The sequence below is a fragment of the Canis lupus genome, chromosome 38 (assembly GCF_011100685.1).
Source record: "Canis lupus familiaris isolate Mischka breed German Shepherd chromosome 38, alternate assembly UU_Cfam_GSD_1.0, whole genome shotgun sequence".
NCBI classification, from domain to species: domain Eukaryota; kingdom Metazoa; phylum Chordata; class Mammalia; order Carnivora; family Canidae; genus Canis; species Canis lupus.
In genome coordinates, this window is record NC_049259.1 from 16,112,967 (window position 1) to 16,133,929 (window position 20,963).

At 47.4% G+C, this 20,963-nt stretch overlaps 1 protein-coding gene across 4 annotated transcripts in view; it reads left to right on the plus strand.

Annotated features, from left to right (window-relative positions):
• MTARC2 (mitochondrial amidoxime reducing component 2) overlaps positions 1-20,963 on the plus strand; it is a 36,520-nt gene that overhangs the window by 6,590 nt on the left and 8,967 nt on the right. For 3 of the 4 annotated variants that reach the window (XM_038586182.1, XM_038586183.1, XM_038586184.1), the window contains exons 2-4: positions 1,325-1,498; positions 5,002-5,164; positions 6,198-6,338. In XM_038586182.1, coding sequence (XP_038442110.1) covers positions 1,325-1,498; positions 5,002-5,164; positions 6,198-6,338 — 478 coding nt within the window. Of the gene's footprint in view, positions 1-1,324; positions 1,499-5,001; positions 5,165-6,197; positions 6,339-7,123; positions 7,382-20,963 lie in introns of those variants that run through there. The other variant, XM_038586185.1, reaches the window with a different exon arrangement.

Consider the following 20,963-nt stretch of genomic DNA (forward strand, 5'->3'; position numbering starts at 1 on the left):
CCCACGCACCGCACTTGTGTTCTGTCTCAGACAGGTGGTATTGAGCTTCCTTTCTCTAGGGGACAGAATGCTTTTTTAAAAGATTTCATTTATTCATTCATGAGAGACACACACAGAGAGAGGCAGAGACACAGGCAGAGGGAGAAGCAGGCTCCACGCAGGGAGCCCGACACGGGACTCGATCCCCGGACCCCAGGATCAGGCCCTGAGCCAAAGGCGGCGCTAAACCATTGAGCCACCCAGGCTGCCCTTTAAATATCTTTTCAGAATCAGGGATCCCTGGGTGGCGCAGCGGTTTAGCGCCTGCCTTTGGCCCAGGGCGCGATCCTGGAGACCCGGGATCGAATCCCACGTCGGGCTCCTGGTGCATGGAGCCTGCTTCTCCCTCTGCCTCTCTCTCTCTCTCTCTCTCTCTCTCTCTCTCTGTGACTATCATAAATAAATAAAAAAATTAAAAAAAAAAGACTTAAAAAAAATATCTTTTCAGAATCAAATTGTTTGTGTGGTGTAACCCCAACCATACGCTCTGTTATAGATAAAAGCATAACCGACGTACCCAGGCCAGCCTCCCTTCCCCTTTCTAGGAAAGGTTAGCTGATCTCCCCACTAGATAGGATGCAGCGTGAAAACCCATCTAGAACCATGGGCTCTCCAGAGGTAAGTGGAGTTCTGAGCTAAGTCATGTTCGTGGGAATCTTCATTCTCTGAATCAGAACCTGCATACGAAGAGGAGAGGCTGCTTGGGGGTCTCCCGATGTCAGACCCCAGTGCCACCGCAGGTTAAACAGAGTGGAGGCCTGTCTGGATCCTTTGGAATCCCGAACATCACAAGACCCTGTCTAGAGTTGTAGTTCACTTGGGCCGGTGGTTTGGGTCCCATCGTGTTCCACAGCAAAAACACCTGGAAGACATTCGCTTCGACTGGGAGTGTTTAAGGAGTGTGGGGAAGTTTATGTCCAAAGCAAAGCCCCAAAAGGAGGCACCAAGATTACCTAAGAGGAGAGGAGGGAAGCTCCCTCAGCCCATCTCATTTTCTGGATTTGCAGAATCAGGGATTTTCACACATTGGCCAGATAGTCTCTCCCAGGGCTGTTTCTTCCAAGCAAGGTGCTTTTTGGGGGCACCCACATTGGGATCCAAAGAATTTGACCAGGTCAGGATAATTATCCAGAGAAAATTTGCTGGATCCGGAGTCTGAGCAGGGGGAAAGTTTTGATGAAACAGAAAGCTGGCGGGGGGGGGTGGGGGGGGCGGACGGGGGGGGGAAGCCTCTGAGAGGGTGGAGGAGGCTTTCCTGAGCATGTTCCTGTGTGTTTTTTGGCAGGTTTTGGCTGGTGATTAAGGAAGATGGGCACATGGTCACCGCCCGGCAGGAGCCTCGCCTGGTGCTGGTGTCCATCACCTGTGAGGGCGAGTGCCTGATGCTCAAGGCTCCGGGCATGGACCAGCTGGTTTTGCCGAGCAAGCTGCCTCCCTCAAACAAGGTCCACGATTGCAGGTGCTCTCCTTGGGGCCCCTGGGGTGCTGCGAGGGACGTGATTGTCCTGTAGACTCCCCGTCCCTGCACGCTGTCTGGCTACAGTTTGTATAGTAGGTGATGGGTTTGGTGAAGGAAAAATTTAAGAGAAGCCTGGCCGGGCCTGGGATCGAGCCAGTGGTCAGGCATGAGTGGGTGAGGCAGAGTGCTGTTTTAGGGGGTCCCCGGGATTTGTTTCTTAATTTTAAAATTATTTTATTTTTTAAACTTAAATTGCCAACGTAAAGTATGACACCCAGCGCTCATCACATCACATGGCCTCCTCAGTGCCCGTCACCCAGTTACCCCCTACCCCCACCTACCTCGCCTTCCACAACCCTGTTTCCCAGAGTCAGGAGTCTCTCATAGTTTGTCCTCCTCTCTGATTTTCCCCCACTCAGTTTCCCTCCTTTCCCTTATGGTCCCTTGCACTAGTCCTTATATTCTGCATATGAGTGAGACCAGATGATAACTGTCTTTCTCTGATTGACTTATTTTACTCAGCATAATACCCTCTGGCCTGGGATTTGTTTTAATCAGGTATGGTAAGGCATGCAGAGGTGCAAATGACCGTGATGAAGAAAGAAGTTTTTTTTTTTTTTTTAAGATTTTATTTGTTTATTTGAGAGAGATCGAGAATGAGCACAAGCAGAGGGAGAGGGAGACGCAGACTCCCCACTGAGCAGGGAGCCAGACATGGGCTCAATCCCAGGACCTTAGGATCATGATCTGAGCTGAAGGCGGACGCTTAACAGACTGAGCCAAACAGATGCCCTGAAGAAAAGAAGTTCTCTGCACTCACAATCCCTGGAAATAGGGGGCTTGCATGTCATGCAGGGCCACACCGAGGAGCACCAGGCTTGGTCAGGAGGTGGGCTGGGGTACGGTGCAGGGTTGGGGGACAGGAGCGAGAGCCTTTACTGTCGTTTCCACAGGAAGTACCAGGTGAGACGACGTAGACAGCCTCAGGATTGGCTAGTTTGAGTAATTTCATTGTGGGGCGGAGAGGCTGTCTCTGGGTGCCTGATACCAGGCCCTGGGTGATTAGGGCTGGGGACAGTGGGCCTGAGTGAAAGAGCCCATAGAGGAGGCAGTTGGGGCGGAGGCTCTGCATTGCTTGGCATGCATGCAGAAGGTGAGTGGTTTCCTACCTGTAGGATTGGACTAGCCTGGGAGGGGCAGTGCTTTCCACATGAGCAAGGCCCCAGGATGCCAAAGCATCAAAAATACAGGAAATCCAAAAGCATGGTTGATACCTGTAGAGAGGGGCTGCAAAGGGCCAATCTTTAGAGTTTGTCTCTGTTTATTCAAGTTGGGTGGACTTCTGTTCAGCATTGGCAGCCCCCCAGCCAGGCAGACAGGAGGATTAGTGGACTCTAGCAGCCGTATTTCAGGGTTGGGTGACAAGGGTGCTAGAGCTTTCGAGGTGACTGCAGCCTCTCAGGTCTCTGCAGCGGTCAGGTGTAGGAGATTCCCACCTCTGGCCTAGATAGGCCTCAGGCCTGGGCTTCCCTTCAGTCTATAGGACTCCTGCAGGGCGGTCACATTCTAGGCCTCATGGGGCCTTGGCCTGTGCAACCAGGAAGTCCTAGAAGCTCGGGTACTCCTCATGGGGTGCTCTGGATCCCTTTGTAACACCTGAGCATTTTCAGCTTGTGGAAATTGGGGTTGTCCAATGGTCCCAAGGCTCAGGGGAAAGAGTATCTGAGCTGAAAACCATCATTCAAGGTTCTGAAATTTCAAGGGTCTGAAGTAATAATTCATTGAGTGTAAAATTTAGTTAATTAACAAGTATTTTGGGGGTGCCTGGGTGGCTCAGTCAGTTAAGTGTCTGACTTTTGGTCTTGGCCCTGGTCCCGATCTTAGGGTTGTGAGTTCAGCCCACGTTGGGCTCCAAGCTGGGCATGGAGCCTTCTTAAATAAAAAAAAAAAAAATTTTAATGAATTATGAGCAACAGTTTGATTAGTGGCTTACGAGGTAGATATCATTAATTCTGCTTCACACGAGGAAGACAGGACTCCTATCCTTGTCACACAAGGCAGAGCTGGAATTTGAACCCACTTGCCTCCTAGCATTTGCTCTTAACGCCTCTGCACAGGGAGGGGAAATGCTTTGCTGTATAGGATTTGATTAGTTTTTGTTTTTTGATTATGGGAAGAACTTTCCCATAAAACTGTTTTTTTTTTTTTTTTTTTTTTTTTTTTGTAAAAATCCATTCACAGGGGCGCCTGGGTGGCTCAGTTGACTTAAGCATGGGACTCTTGGTTTCAGCTCAGATCATGATCTCAGGGTCGTGCTGAGCTCAGGGCTCTGTGGGGAGTGTGTTTCTTTCCCTTTCCCTCTGCCTTTCTCTTTCTCTCTCTCTCACAATAAATAAGTCAATCTTTTTTTTTTTTTTTAAATTTATGAGAGAGACACAGGCAGAGGGAAAAGCAGGCTCCATGCAGGGAGCCCGAGGTGGGACTTGATCCTGGGTCTCCAAGCTCACACCCCGGGCTGAAGGCGGCACTAAACCACTGAGCCACCCAAGGCTTCCCAATAAGTCAATCTTTAAAAAGAATCCACTTGGGGGTGCCTGGGTGGCTCAGTGGTTGGGCGTCTGCCTTTGGCCTAGGTTGTGATCGCAGTAACAGAGATAAAAATAGTTTGCAAGTCAACTCACCATCCTATGAGGGGTACGTAGCTTTTAAACGTTTGGTTCGTGGTTCCCAGGCAGACAGCCTGCTGTGTTACCCCAGGCCCTGCCCACCTGTGAGTGGGTGCTGTATCACCCTCTCCAGGTCACAGCTGCAGACCAGGGTCAGGGCACTGTGTGAGGTCACAGGCTAGAGAACGGTGGGCATTCCAGTCTGAACCAGTTCTAGCAGACTCTACGCTCAGGCTGCATCTACCACACGGTCGCCCTGCCCCCTTCTGAAAGCCTCGTGAATCCTCGCTACTCCAGGTGTGGCCCAAGGACCCGCAGCTTAGGCATCCAGAAGCTTCTCAGGCAGGTGGCATCTCTGGCTCCAGCCAGGCCTTCTGAAGCACAGTCTGCATCTTTTTTTTTTTTTTTTTTTTTTTAAGATTTTATTTAGTTATTCATGAGAGAGACAGAGAAAGAGGGGGGCAGAGACATAGAGAAGAAGCAGGCTCCATGCAGGGAGCCTGATGTGGGACTCGATCCCAGGACCCCAGGATCACGCCCTGGGCTGAAGGCGGCCCTAAACTGCTGAGCCACCCAGGGATCCCGCACAGTCTGCATCTTAACACGATCACAGGGATTTGTAGGCATATTAGGGTTGAGAAGCTCCTCCCTGGAGCACCTTCTGCTCTTTCCCCTTCTGTGTCTGCCCAGCCTCGGCCCCGGGCCTGAGGACCCCCTCCTGGCCCCCTGGGGTGGTCATGGTCAGGTCCCAGCCGTCCAGCTGTTGCGGCTTGGACGCCATCCGTCAGCATGTCAGGGCAGGACAGTAACCCTGGCGCTCTCTTGTGACCCTTCCAGGCTGTTCGGCATGGACATTAAGGGCAGGGATTGTGGCGACGAGGCAGCTCAGTGGTTCACCAGCTTCTTGAAAACAGAAGCTTTCAGGCTGGTTCAGTTTGAGAAGCACATGAAGGGAAGACCATCGAAGGAAATTTTCTCTCCTGTGGTACCGAATTACCAGGTGAGCTCCCAGAGCGCTGCCCTCCTGCCAGTGGCCTGTCACCCCCGTGTGTCCGGCTTCCTTCTTGACCCACAAAGGGCCTTGCTTGGGACCCCAGTTAAGAAAGTGCAGGACTGGCCCAGGTGAGGGGGGCCGAGGGTACGTCCTGGGCAGGTATTGGGGTTGGAGAGGGAAGTGGCTCCAGGTGGAGTGCGTTCTTCAGCAGGTGTGGGGTGTAGAAGGTGTCAGGTCCTGTGGAGGGAGAAGCCAGGGGTGACCCCCAGGGACACGGGGCTCGGGAGGCATTCAGATTGGGAAGGTGAAGTGAGAAGTCCATTTGGGGCTGAGCCAAGTTTCCTGAAATCACCGAAGCAGACTTCCTCCTGGGTTCCCTTTGCCATCAGTGTGGTCTGGTCATTTGAGGCACTGAAAAGGCGCTTTCTGAGGAAGCCAGGCCTCTGGGCCAGCTCCAGCCCAGACACCAAAGCCTTTGATTCTGCAGCGAGCTAGGGTTTAACATGCAAGCGCCTCAGGTGGCTCCTGCTTCCTCCCTGAACTATGAGCTCTTGGATCGCAGGGGTTTTTATCTGCTTGTTCCCTGCTGTTTGCCTGCCTAGAACAGTGCCTGGTACGGAGCAGCTGCTCCATAAATGCTTGTTGAGTGAGTGGGTGTCGTCCGAGGAAATTGGGACCAGAGCGTAGCTGATCGGCAGCAGATCCTTCCCCTGTTTGATGAGGATGTTGTGGGAAGGGGGTTAGTGCTGGGCGCTCGAGGGAAGAACAGGGTGAGTCCCGGGAGGTGATGATGGCTCTGAGCCCTGCCTGCTGCCTTCTGTGTGGTGGGGGGACCCCCAGCGAGGCCCCGCCGTGGGAGCCGGCCTGGCCCTGACTTGTCCGGTTCCAAGACCGCGGTGTCCCCTCTCCTCCCAGAACACCACTGGCCCTCTGCACTGCACGCCCTCTGCGCACCACTTCTGGACTTGGCTTTGCTTTCGGTTGGGCTGAGGCGTTTCATGGGGCAGGGAGGCCTGATGGCACCGTGTTCTTGGCTCAGGTGGCCTACCCAGACTGCAGCCCCATCATGATCCTCTCCGAAGCCTCCCTGGCGGATCTGAATACCAGGCTGGAGAAGAAAGTGAAAATGGACCAGTTCAGACCCAATATTGTGGTGACAGGCTGTGATGCTTTCGAGGAGGTAAGAGGCTCACTGCTCTTGTGCAGTAAGCTCAGGTGTGCTGTTCAAGATGCTAACGGAACGGCTGTTCCCTTCATGTAGCACCAATGCAGACCCTCCACGGTCAGCTGCGAGGAAGACTCTCCTCTCCCAAGAGCCACCTTAACCTGGTGGAGTTGCCCACTTACTGCTGCCACCATCACCTCGCTGGCCTCAGGGGGGCGCTGCTCACCCTTTCATGCTTAGGCCCCAAAACAAGCAGTCAGAACTTGGAGTTGTATCAAGTCCAGAACCAGGCTAGAATGTATCCTTATAGCCCAGAGATAACTAAAAGAAAATGAAGATGAGGAGAACAGCTAGGAGTGCAAGGATTTGAGAGTCACGAAAGGCCCAGCCCCCAAAGTGGAGGCCACGAGGAATCAGGAGATGTGCCTGTGAACAGGGCCCGGGTTCAGTCCCAGAGGATCCGCATGCTCTCCTGTGTGGCTCAGAGCAGGAATTTCCACCCTCTCCAGGCAGAGCCCCTTGTCGCCCTAACAGGTCAGCCACACCAAAACCCAGTTGTCCTGTGATCTGTACAGAAATACATGGCTGGGTGTTGCTTTGTGCTAAGAGACATGGGCAGTCCTATTAAACATCGGGGATGGGCTAAACCTCATGAGCCCTGGAAGCAGCGATGACAAATCCATTTGTTGGGTGTTTTCTGGGTATCAGGCACTGAACTAATGTCTTATGTCATACGAATTACTCTGCATGATCCTGACGACAATCCTGTGAGGTCTGTATTACTGTCTCCTTTTGATAAGGGCATTGGAGCCGGAGGGCCTTATATACTTGTAGGACATGTGATTGTAAGTTCTGGCCTGAGAACCTCAGACTTGGACCTGCAGCTCCTGAGATAGTGAGGTCATGCTTCCAAGATAGAAATCCCAAGTAGCTAACTCCGAGGGGAAAGGCTCTTCGTTCTTTGTTCCCTTGAGTGGCCACATTTCCTTTTGTGTGAGTAAAATGTGCCCCTATTTGCTGGTAAGTGTTTTCCTTTATTTATTTTTTATTTTTATTAAAAAAAATTATTTGATAGAGCACAAGCAGGCAGAGGGAGAAGCAGGCTTCCTGCTGAGCAGAGAGCCCGATGCAGCGCTCAATCCCAGGACCCCAGGATCACAACTGAGCCAAATGCAGACACTGTTTAAAAAAAAAATATTTTATTTATTTATTCATGAGAGACACAGAGAGAGAGGCAGAGACATAGGCAGAGGGAGAAGCAAGCTCCCTGCGGGGAGACTGATGTGGGACTCGATCCCAGGGCAACCACACCCTGAGCCCAAGGAAGATGCTCAACCACTAAGCCACCCAGGCATCCCAAGTACTGTCCTTTATTTTTTAATTTATTTTTATTTTATTTTTTTAGTACTGTCCTTTAGAATAAACCTTTGCAGGGGCACCTAGGTGGCTCAGTTGGTTAAGAATCAAACTCTTTGTATCAGCTCAGGTTGTGATCTTGGGGTCGTGAAATCAAGCCCTGCATCAGGCTCTGGGCTCAGCGGGAGCCTGCTTGAGGATTCTCTCTCTCTCTCCCTCTTCTTTTACCCCTCCTCTCACTCATTCTCTCTCTCTCTCTCTCCCCAAATAAATAAAATCTTAGAAAAATAACCACAAACCTTTGCACCAAGCCTAGAACAAATCTTCACACATGTAGGCACTTATTATCTTTTTATTTTTTATTTTTTGGCACTTATTTGGTAATTTAAAAAATAGCAGTGTTCACAGAAGTTGTCTCCTTGTTGATGCTATCCCGTTGTTTGTTATGTTTTCTATAATTCCTCTTCATATTCATTAAAAATATTTTTTTTTAATTGATAATCTATACTGGGCCAGGTACTATGTCTAGGAGCCCTGGATACAGAGGTGAAAAGATACAGGTCCTGCCCTTTGGGATTCCCTGATCTGAGAGGAAGAGCCGAAGGACGACAGCCCAGGGCCAGAAGCGCTGTGATGCACACGCTTAGCAGGTGCACAAGGATGCTTAGAAGCAGAAGTGCCTCAATCTGCCTGGAGAAGGGAGTGTGAGGGTGGAGAGGGGTCAGATCATGCCACCCAGAAGCCGTGCTGGGGTATGTGGGTAGTTATGTGTGCTGTGTGTGCCAGCGAGGGTGAGCGAAGGTCACTGTGGGTATCAGAGGCAGCCCACTGAAGACCTCAAAGCACAAGAGGCCGTGACTTTAAGGGGTGCCCGGGAGCCTTTCAGAATTGCAGGAGATCCAGGGGCAAATAAGAAGTGGCAGGAAGAAGCTGGACCCAGAGCTGGCTGGAGCTCACCAAGGCCGAGGAGTTTGGATTTGATATTGTGGATATTGAAGAGCAGGTCATGATTTTGAGCAAGGAGGTCGTTAAGGTTTGCATTCATCCAGCAAATATTACTGATGCGCACAGCGTGCCAGGCACAGTATTACTCTGGCAGTTCTCTAGGACGTGCACTGAGAGGGAGGGACACGTGGGGCAGAAACACCAGCGCCAGGCTCCATCACCAGAAGGTCTCCTTGAAAAGCTGCAGCTGAGCCAGGCCTTGTGTGAAACCTGCATCAGGTTCGAGACCAGGCGGGTGACGGGCTCGGCGGCACCATCCCATGTCTCCGGCGGCGCTTGGAGAAGCCCTGGCTATAGAGGGCAGGACAGGCCGGGGCCCTGACATCCTGGGGCTGTCAGTGCCTTGAGGAAGAGACCCAATTTTTCTCCCCAGGAGTAAATCCAGATTTGGTGGGACTTCAAGTTTATACAATGTGGGGGGGCCTCCTTCAATAAAGACGATAGCAGGTGCAGAGCCTAGAAGGGGACTAGCCTGCCTGTGTCCCCGCTGCGGGCCAGGACTGTGCACAAGCGTGGAGTCAGTCCTTAGACACTCGCGAAACACCCATGAAATCCATGCTCGGTGTTGATGCAAGCGGCTGAGATTCAGATTAGAAATTAGTCCACGAAGCAAAAACTCTTTCACAAGAATCCTGTAATTGCACCATTATTTTCTGAGAAATTTTCTTTTAGGGAGTACCATTGCTCCCACATGGTCTCCACTGAAGGTACTCATTTAAGTAGGATTTTGAACCAAGAGGAATGAGAAGGAAAGATCCTCCCTAGCCACATTCCTGGCTAAAGAATTTTTGCTTTCCTGCAATTTTCCAACTAAGGAGTTTTGCTCTTCTGGGACTTATCAAAGTGAACCTGAGGTGATTGTTCTCTTAGGCAATTTGAATGGGTGGAGTCTTTTTAAATTTAATTTAATTTTTATTATTTTTATTATTTTTTAAAAATATTTTATTTATTTATTCATGAGAAACACACAGAGACACAGGCAGAGGGAGAAGCAGGCTCCATGCAGGGAGCCCGATGTGGGACTCGGTCCTGGGACTCCAGGATCACACCCTGGGCCAAAGCAGGTGCTAAGACTTTTGTTTATCTGGTGTGTGTGTGTGTGTGTGTGTGTGTGTGTGTGTGTGTGTGTGTTGTGTGGGTGTGAAAGAACATTGGGTGGCTCAGTGGTTGGGCACTTGCCTTCAGCCCAGGGCGTGATCCTGGAAACCCGGGATCAAGTCCCTCATCGGGCTCCCTGCATGGAGCCTGCTTCTCTCTCTGCCTGTGTCTCTCCCTCTCTCCCTCTCTGTGTCTCTCATGAATAAATAAATAAAATCTTTTAAAAAAATAAAAAAAAAACAAAAACCCTTAGTTTTTTTTTTTTTTTTAAATAAAAACTCTTAGTATAAAACGATGCTGACGTTACTGATTTATTCTCCCTGAAATTAGGAAGGCTAATAGTTATGGGCCTGATGCATTAACCTGTCTACCTGGCACTGTTGCACAACCATCACCTTTTCAATTAGTGGGACTCTATTAAATATTGATGTAAAATGATGACGTACATAAATATTTAATAGAGCAACTAATAATAAAAAAGAGCAAATCTAAGCATGGTGCAAAAAATCAGGCCATTTTTTATTGCAAAAATATAGAGCAATAGTAGAATGCATTGTGCAACATTTACACTTTGTGACCCAGAGTACTTTATACTTTTTCCATGTAACTCAGAATGTTACGCAAGTTTTAAAAGGTGGCCTCCCTTGGGCCGGTGTGGTGTGTGTGAGTTCTGGGAATGTGGAGCAGTGGAATTTAAAAATAATACAGTTGACCGATGCTTCTTGTCTGTGTGCTTGGCCATTGCTAGTAGAGTCAGGGGTCAGGGGTCAGGTGTTTCCTGAACTTTGCTCACTTTCCTGGTAAGCAGGACTTGACTCTTTTTTTCTCTTCCCTTCCCTTCCCTTCCCTTCCCTTCCCTTCCCTTCCCTTCCCTTCCCTTCCCTTCCCTTCCCTTCCCTTCCCTTCCCTTCTTTCCCTTCTTTCCCTTCTTTCCCTTCTTTCCTTTCTTTCCTTTCTTTCTTCTTTTTTTGCAATCTTTTGTTTGTATCATTTCTTACCCTGCAGTATGAAAGAACTATGGAGAAGCTTGCAGAAAACCTTTGGTGTATTGTCACTCAGGAAGTGATTCTTCAAGAAGCTTCTAGACAGGTGGTAGATCTTGAAGCCAGGCAGCTGTGGTTGGACTCGAAGTCCCATCACTCACTGGTTGTGTGAATAGGGTCCTCTCTGTACTATCCTTTGCAGCTGTTGAGAAGCAAAGATTTTATAAACCATCATCACCAAAATTTCAGTCCCTCAAATCTAAGTGGGGACGACTTAGGATTTTACTTGGGAGCTTAGATTAGAAATGTCTGTCCTGAGGGCACCTGGGTGGCTCAGTCCATTAAGCATCTGCCTTTGGCTCTGGTCATGATTCCAGCCAGAGTCCTGGGATCGAGTCTTGAGCCCAGCTCCCCACGCAGCGGGAGGTCTGCTTCTCCCCATCCTCTGCCCCTCTCCCTGATTGTGCGTGCTCTCTCTCTCTTAAATAAATAAAATCTTAAAAAAAAAAAAGTTCTCTGTCCTGGAATAAGAATATCCTATCTGTCTGGCTTTGGGGATTTCTGAAGAAGCAATGCCAACAGCAGCATATAGAACAATAACAAAGTAACAGTAACAACCTAGTCTCCCAGTTATCAAATGTGCATTATGTCCCAGACACTGTGGCAGGCATTTCATGTGCTGGATCTGACTTAATCCCCCTACTTTCCAAAGTGCAAGTCATAACCCATTATTGGGTTATAATTTCAGTTTCAAGGACCCTGACTAGCATTAAAAAAAAGAAAAAAAAAGACTAAACAGGATAAAAGATATTGGAGTAGACTATACACAGTAAGGTTAAGGATTGATTTGTGAGCGGCTGGCTGGCTCAGTCCTAGAGCAGGAGACTCTTGATCTCAGGATTGTGAGTTCAAGCCCCACACCGGGTGTGGAGCCTACTTAAAACAATTGTTTTGTAAGACTTTTGTTTATCTGGTGTGTGTGTGTGTGTATGTGTGTGTGTTGTGTGGGTGTGAAAGAACATTGGAAAACAATGTAAAATGTAATTTTTAAAAAGTACTTTACTGGGGCATCTGGGGGGTTCAGTTGGCTAAGCGTCTGCCTTGGGCTCAGGTCATGTTCCCAAGGTCCTGGGATCGGCCCCCACATCAGGCTCCCTGCCCAGTAGGGAGTCCGCTTCTCCCTCTCCCTCTTTGTGCAGGCTCCCTCCTTCACTCTCAATCTCTCTCTCTCTCTCACACTCAAATAAATAAATAAATAAATAAATAAATAAATAAATACATACATACATACATACATACATATTTAAAAATAAATAAAGACTTGATTTTTTTTTTTTTTTTTTTTTTTTTTTTTACAGCAAGTAGAGGTTTGCAATAAAATTGAGATGACAGTACAGAGATTTCCCATCAGCTCTGGTGTGCGCAGCCCCCCTTCATCAGCACATCGCTCACCAGAGTGGTATGTTCCCAAGGGTGAACCTATGCTGACACGTCACGGTCACCCACAGTCCATAGTTTACCTGAAGGTTCGCTGTGTTGTCCATTCTGTGGGTTGGGGCAGATGTCTGAGGACACATCCAACATTGTAGCATGGTGCAGAGTATTTTCACTGCCCTAAAGGTCCCCTCTGCTCTGCCTTCTGCCTCCACCTTCACCTCCCTTCACCTTCTCTCCAACCCCCACCCCTCTGACAATTTTACAGTCTCCATAGTTTTGCCTTTTCTAGAATGTCTTCTGTTTGGAACCATACGGTGTGTAGATTTCTCACATTGGCTTCTTTCAGTTGGTAATACACGCATTTGAGTTTCCTCCACGTCTTTTCATGGTTTAATAGCTCGTTTCTTTTTAGCACTGAATAATTTTCTGTTGACTGGATGTGCCGCAGTTTAATTTATCCATTCGCCTACTGAAGGGTATCTTGGTTGCTTCCAAGTTTGGGCAAATTATAAAAGGTAATGTTTTACTGTGGTTCGTTGAGAAGTGTCTGGTAGTCATTGAAGCGAATGGTGTTTTCACCTCCCTCCATAGCTGTGGAAGCTCAGGGAGGTTGAGTTACTTGCCTAACGTCACACAGCTGGTGTGTGGCCAGGCTCTCTGGGTGTCTGAAGTCCATGAAGTCCAGCCATTTACAGGGCTATCCCTTGTTAATTTTTTTTATATTATTTTATTTTTTTTAAAGATTTTATTTATTTATTTACGAGAGACACACACAGAGAGAGAGAGAGAGAGAGAGGCAGAGATACAGGCAGAGGGAGAAGCAGGCTCCATGCAGAGGGCCCGATGTGGGACTCGATCCCAGGTCTCCAGGATCAGGCCCTGGGCTGAAGGCAGGGCTAAACTGCTGAGCCACCCGGGCTGCCCCTATCCCTTGTTTAAACCACTGCTGGGCCATATAGCAAAAACCATATTGGGTCCTCAGTCACCATGTGGTCAAGGGGAAGAGGTATGTGCTTCTGGAAGAAACAAGACAGAACAAGCATCAGGTTTGGCATCATGAAGATAAGCCCAAATTTCATGTTCATTGACTTTGCTAGAAGGAAGCTGAAGGCATCTAAGAGTCATTTTTCTTTCAAATGAATGAAAAGCACCAAGAAGAGGTCTATCCTAGGCATATATAGTCCTCCTTTCAAGTAAGGGCTCCCCTGTGCTCATCTGGGGAGCTTTGCTGACAGGCACATTTTGTTAGGAGCCTTAGCCAAGTCTGTCCTTGTTTAGAAAAGCCAAAATGATGAAAGCACGGGAGACAGGACTGCTGGGTGGAGGGGAATAGTAACACACTCATGTTCCTTTTTTTTCTATTTTTTATTTTCATTTTTTAAGATTTTATTTATTTGAGAGAGAGAAAGAGAAGGACCAGGGGTAGGGGCAGAGGGAGAGGGAGAGGGAGAGGGAGAAGCAGGCTCCCCACTAAGCAGGGAGCCTGGAAGTGGGGCTCCATCCCAGGACCCTGGGATCATGACCTGAGCCAAAGGCAGATGCTCCAACTACCTGAGCCACCCAGGTACCCCCCACACTCATGTTTCTAAAGTTGAGGGACGCCCGGGTGCCTCAGTGGTTGAGCATCTGCCTTCGGCTCTGGGCATGATCCTAGGGTCCTGGGATCGAGTCCCAAATCAGGCTCGCAGGGAGCCTGCTTCTCCCTCTGCCTGTGTTTCTGCCTGTCTCATGAATAAATAAATAAAATCTTAAAAAAAATAAAGTTGACAGGTTTTATCTATCTATCTATTTATTCATTTTTTAAGCTGACAGCTTTTACTAAAGGATTTTAAAGGTTCTTTGCAGCCCTACAGTAGTATAATTCTTTTTGCCTTTTTCTTCTGTTAATATGTATGTGTGTGTTCAATAGAGAGTTTATCACAAATCTCTCTCAGACTCTCTCTCCGATATGACCTCTTGGTTAGCTTTTCTTTCTTTTTTTCTTTTCTTTTCTTTTCTTTCTTTTCTTTCTTTCTTTCTTTCTTTCTTTCTTTCTTTCTTTCTTTCTAACAAACACTTCAGTTGTACAGTCTATGTCCTGATTTATTTATTTATTTATTATTTTTTTATATGTCCTGATTTAAAAAAATAAAATAAAATAAATTACTTTCATACTGTGTTCCTTACAGTAAGTAGCTTCCAGGGAGTGGAAGCTAGCTTTGCAAAAGCCTGAGGCTTCTGTCCTTCCCTTTTGCCTGGATTTTTCTCAAACAACAAATTCCTCCTGGCACATTTATTATGCACTTGGGTTTACAGAAATGTGCCTCCTGTGATTCTGTAGGAATACACACACCAGCCACTGTGTGATGGGAGGAGATTGACACTTTTTTTTTTTTAAGATTTTTATTTATTTATTCATGAGAGACACAGAGAGAGAGGCAGAGACACAGGCAGAGGGAGAAGCAGGCTTCATGCAGGGAGCCGGATGCAGGACTTGATCCCAGGTCCCCAGGATCACACACTGGGCTGATGGTGGCACTAAACCGCTAAGCCACCAGGGCTGCCTGAGACTGACACTTTAAGGATAAAGTTTACTGCTTCTCTACACGGTGTTGCCCAAGCTCAGGGTCATGAGAAAGCCACGAGAGAGAAGTGGACACCAGGGCTGCAGAGATGTGGCAAGCTTTTGAATGATTCAATTCAAGAATCTTTCAGATAAAGTTAATTTTTTCAATTATAAAAGTAATTTTATGAAGTACCACTTCCCCTGTGCAAAGAAAAACTTGAATAAAAATCCTTCCCCATCCTACCATCAAAGAATAACCTATGATAACATTATATTGTGTTTCCAGTATTATTTATATGATCCTGTATGGGTGGTATCGAATCCCACCATTTTTGCTTAATGGTACGTGGCGAACACAGCTCTTGTCTTTACAAATTCTTCATTAGCATAGTTTTTTGTGGTTCTGTATTAGTCCATTTTGAACTGTGCCATAACAGTATAATCGAGCATGTAGGCCATTTCCCTTTAATAATGAACAGCTTGGTAAACCAGTCTTTTTTTTTTTAAAGATTTTATTTATTTATTCATTATGAGAGACACAGAGAGAGGCAGAGACACAGGCAGAGGGAGAAGCAGGCTCTATGCAGGGAGCCCGACATGGGACTCGATCCTGGGTCTCCAGGATCACGCCCTGGGCCAAAGGCAGGCGTTAAACTGCTGAGCCACCCAGGGATCCCCTGGTAAACCAGTCTTTATCTGCACTTCTCAACTTAAGAAGTGCAAAGTCAAGGACGCCTGGGTGGCTCAGCAGTCAAGCGTCTGCCTTCGGCCCAGGGCATGATTCTGGGGTCCTGGGATCGAGTCTCACATCAGGCTCCCTGTATGGAGCCTATTTCTTCCCTTTGCCAATGTCTCTGCCTCTCTCTCTCTCTCTGTCTGTGTCTTTTGTGAATAAATAAAATCTTAAAAAAAAAGAAGTGCAAAGTCAGAATCGTAAGGGCTTGTCATATATATTGCCAAGTTGCTTTGCAGAAACCTCGTACCAATTTCAGTTGCCACCAGTTGAGCAGAAGCACACCCTTGTCTTTGTCCGCCTGCCAGCATCGATGCCTGTAATCTTTACGAAAATCCGAGTAAGTGCAAAGTCATGTCTCCTGTACATTGGTAATTCTTAGTGAAAGGAATCTTGTGTTCTAGTCAGTCTGTGAAGGAAGTTTGGCCATGAGATAGAGTTTTACTTCAGCTGAGGAAAATGATTTTCTGCAAGTCTATACATTGGCCAAGGTTCCGGAGGCTCATGCCTGCAACAGATGTTTACTGAGAATTCGCTGGGTGCTCACCTCTGAGAGAGATGCTAACCTTGCAGAAATGAACTCCCTGTGTTTGCCTGCAAGGGTCTCATGATGAAGCAGGATCCGAGGGCTCAGCAGCTGGAGGGTTGAGGGACGTGACATTGCGCATAGGAGACCAGAGAAAGAAACACTTAGCACAGAGTATGTGTGTGTTTGTAGGAAGGTTGCTACAGGGTTTCTTGAGAGGGAGAGCCTTTAAATATTGCAACAGGGCATTAAAGAATATTGTTTTGCATGTATATCTTAAAAACAGAAAATTTTTGGTTTAAGATAGTTGTACTGTGTGGTGTAATGGGAAATATGTACTTGGCGTTCCCTAAAACAACTCCTAAAACCCTTGGCATTTCCTGAGTGATAGAAGTGATAGGAACACTTTTTTTTTTTTTTAAGGTTTTATTTATTTACTCATGAGAGACACACAGAGAGAGGCAGAGACATAGGCAGAGGGAGAAGCAGGCTCCACTCAGGGAGCCCAATGCAGGATTCGATCCCAGAACCCCGGGATCACGATCTAAGCCGAAGGCAGACGCTCAACCACTGAGCCACCCATGCACCCTTGAGTCAGGCAGTTGATTATGAATTCCTTCAAGTTTTCTTTTTTTAATTATTATTTCTAATTTAAACAAAGCAAAGCAAAAAAAAAATTTAAACAAAGCAAATGGAAAATGTATATTTTGATGCGCTAGGGTGTTAATTTTTTTTGAAAGTCAGCTGAAGGATGATTAGCACAGCGAAGGCTGCTAAATGCACTGAACCCCTAGAATGTGATTTTTGTTACTTTTCTATGTGTGTGTGTGGGCTTTTTGTTTTTGTTTCAGTAGACTTCAAATTTGGTGGTTTGGAGGAATGAACATCATTGTTTTATTCTGGAGGGAAGTTCTTTGATGGTGTTTCTTTCCCCCAAAATTGACCTAGATAGTAAAATTTTGTGCTTATAAGAAAGACTTAAAAAATGAAGAGCAATGCTTCGATTAAAATTGTGAATGAGAAAAAAAATGACCGAAATGATTTTAAAAATGTGTTGTTGAGATGATAATGCTTCTCAGAAAAAATAACACAAAAAAGGGAAATGAAAAAGTTAAAAACTCATTATAAAAATACTGTTTAAACTTGAGGGGCCCGGGGAATCCCTGGGTGGCTCAGCGGTTTAGCGCCTGCCTTCATCCCAGGGTGTGATTCTGGAGACCCGGGATCGAGTCCCACGTCGGGCTCCCTGCATGGAGCCTGCTTCTCCCTCTGCCTGTGTCTCTGCCTCTCTCTCTCTGTGTCTCTCTTTTGAATGAATAAATAAAATCTTTTAAAAAAATAAGTGAACTTGAGGAGCCTTCCAAAATATTGCTATAAATATATATATTTACATACACCTATATATACACATGGCTGTACCTACAGGGTTTTTTTTCTTTTTTTTATCACATAAGCGGACTTATCCTATGTATGGTATCTATACGGATGTGCTTTCTTCACTCAGTAACATCCTGCACATGAGTCAGTTGCTAGAGACTCACATCGTCCTTTCCACTGCCCAGTGATCATCCTATAACGGGCCACATGTAGCCAGTCCCTTGTTCGTGGCTTCCCCAGCTCGCTGTGCACTTGTGGCATCGTTGATACCAAACCAGAAAAACAGCTAAGGATTTCTAAACCACAAATTTGTTTCTTTACTCATTCATCTTTACTCATATTTCTAATTTCTAATTTGAAGCAATTAGAAATTGCTTCTAATAACCGAATGTGTGACATAAGCTACTAAACTTAGGAGTAGCAGTTAGAGAATCAGGAGCAGGGTATGAACAGGCACCGATCTTGTGACTGAGGTTCAGGAGGTAGAAGGTTCGGGAGCTGTCCTGGGACCAGCGGAGACCCCGGCTGGAGGTGTAAGTGCCCGGAAGCTCTGTAGCTGTTGGTTGGGTAGACTTGCTGATCCAACCTGTGTTCTTCAGGATAGTTCTTTGGATGACCCATGGCAACAGCGGAGCACTCAGGCTTTTGTCACCTGGCTTTCCATCTTACTCTCAGATGTCTTCTTGTCCATCTCTGGTGCCTGGATATTTAAGAGCCCATGTTGGCCTCCCTTCTCGCCTGGTGCTCCCCCACCCCACACGTGTGTGTATGTGTATATTGTGTCTGTGTGTGTGTGTGTATACGCACATATATACAACGTGTAGAATATATACACAAATATGGGATAGATGTATTGTTTTCTCTCTTTAAATATATGTGTGTAGCTGTGTGTGTGTGTGCGTTGTGTGTATGCACAGAGAGAGAAGGAAACGGAAGGAAAGAGAGGAGGGATTAGAAGCTCTTGTCATACATTTATTTATTTTAGAAGATTTTTATTTGAGGCACCTGGGTGGCTCAGCGGTTGAGCGTCTGCCTTTGGCTCTGGTAGTGATCCCAGAGTTCGGGATTGGTCCTGCATCCGGCTCCCTGCGGGGAGCCTGCTTCTCCCTCTGTCTGTGTCTCTGCTTATCTCTCTGTGTCTCTCAGGAATAAATACATAAAACCTTAAAAAGAAAAAACCTACCCATTAAAAAATAAAAGATTTTATTCATTTATTTGAGAGGGAGCACAAGCAGGGGGAGCTGCAGAGGGAGAGAAGCAGGCTCCCTGCTGAGCAGGGAGCCCAATGCGGGGTTCGATCCCAGGACCCCGGGGATCATGACCTGAGCCAAAGGCAGACGCTTAACCCCCTGAGCCACGCAGGCGCCCCTCCTGTCATACATGTGATTTTTTGCTCAGCAAGTGCCTCTGTGGGCTCTAGTGAAGATCTCAAAGAAGCAGACCCCCTCCCCTGCACATCTGTCCCATGTGCCCCACAATAATTACCCCGAACCTTAATTTATGTCTTTGGGTGCCACTTGTCCCAGGACACCATGTAATCCTAATTTAGGGTTTACAAATGTGAACTGCAAATTCAGGGTAAATTCTCAGGCTGACTCCACAGAGCCCATTGTGTGCAGAACCCCCCCCCCCCCCGCCTTTCTCTCTCCCTTTCTTTTCTTCCACCTCAAAAGCCCCATGGTTTGTCCCTTCATCGTAAGTAAATGTGTAAGTAACTGTCCGAGGGGCCTGGGTTTTGCCAGACTGCACAGAGGCAGCCCGCCCCAGGGGGAGCAGCGGGCTCTCCGGGCTGTGTCCGGGGTGGAGGGAAGGCCCTGGGACCCCGCGCGTACCCGGCAGAACGTAATGGAGGATGCGCGAACCCGGTAGAACGTAATGGAGGATGCGCCTATCCACTAGAACGTAATGGAAGATGCGCGTACCCGGAAGAACGCAATGGAAGATGCGCTATCCGGTAGAACGTAATGGAAGATGCTCTATCCGGTAGAACGTAATGGAAGATGCGCGTACCCGGTAGAACGCAATGGAAGATGCGCCTATCCGGTAGAACGTAATGGAGGATGTGCCTATCCACTAGAACGTAATGGAAGATGCTCTATCCGGTAGAACGTAATGGAGGATGCGCTATCCGGTAGAACGTAATGGAAGATGCGCGTACCTTGTAGAACGCAATGGAAGATGCGCCTATCCGGTAGAACGTAATGGAGGATGTGCCTATCCACTAGAACGTAATGGAAGATGCTCTATCCGGTAGAACGTAATGGAAGATGCGCTATCCGGTAGAACGTAATGGAGGATGTGCCTATCCGGTAGAACGTAATGGAAGATGCTCGTACCCGGTAGAACGCAATGGAAGATGCGCTATCCGGTAGAACGTAATGGAAGATGCGCTATCCGGTAGAACGTAATGGAAGATGCGCCTATCCGGTAGAACGTAATGGAAGATCCATGTACCCGGTAGAACGCAATGGAAGATGCGCCTATCCGGTAGAACATAATGGAGGATGCGCTATCCGGTAGAACGTAATGGAAGATGCGCTATCCGGTAGAACGTAATGGAGGATGTGCCTATCCGGTAGAACGTAATGGAAGATGCTCGTACCCGGTAGAACGCAATGGAAGATGCTCCTACCCGGTAGAACGTAATGGAGGATGCGCTATCCGGTAGAACGTAATGGAAGATCCACGTACCCGGTAGAACGCAATGGAAGATGCGCCTATCCGGTAGAACGTAATGGAGGATGCGCGTCCCCGGTAGAACGCAATGGAAGATGCTCGTACCCGGTAGAACGTAATGGAGGATTTAATTTCATGCATTCTTAATTCAGGTTAACTTTTAATAACTTAAGGTCTTTCATTATTTTCATCTAATAACTGAAAACTGAATAATTACATTAAAACAATTCTCTTGGTGGTTGTTTTTTGTTTACTGCAAATAATGGTCTGCACTCAAATGCCAGCCGTGATCAGAGTAGGGTGAGTGATGTTATGATATAAACTGATTAATGTTTCCAGAGGTAATTAGAGCTGGCATTTGGGGAGCTTAAGACAATTTCTATGAAGGCAGACAGTTTGTTATTCCAAACTGGGTAGTGCAGTTCTCAAGAGCGGAAGAGCAGATGAAATCTGTTTTATTTATTTTCTGCTAAAGATTTCTAGTTATTTATTCATAAGAGACGTAGCAAGTGAGAGGGGCAGAGACACAGACTGAGGGAGAGGCAGGCTCCATGCAGGGAGCCCAATGGGGGACTCGATCCTGGGACTCCAGGATCATGCCCTGGGCTGAAGGCAGATGCTCAACCACAGAGCCACCCAGGCGTCCCAAAATCTTTTATTAAGCTGGGAAACCTAATTGAACTTTTTAGACTTTCCTGCTTCATGCCGTAGCCACAGGGCAGAGTTTCCACAGATCTGTGGCTTCCAAATATGAAATTCTGGACGCCTGGGTGGCTGGTTTGCTAAATCACCCCTGTTGGCCCTCGGGGGTAAGCATACTCTGGAAGAGAACCAGAGCGTGACTGGAAGCTGGTCATCAGTGGTTGGAGGGGAAACACTGTGTTAGCCTCCCGCAGAAACAGAG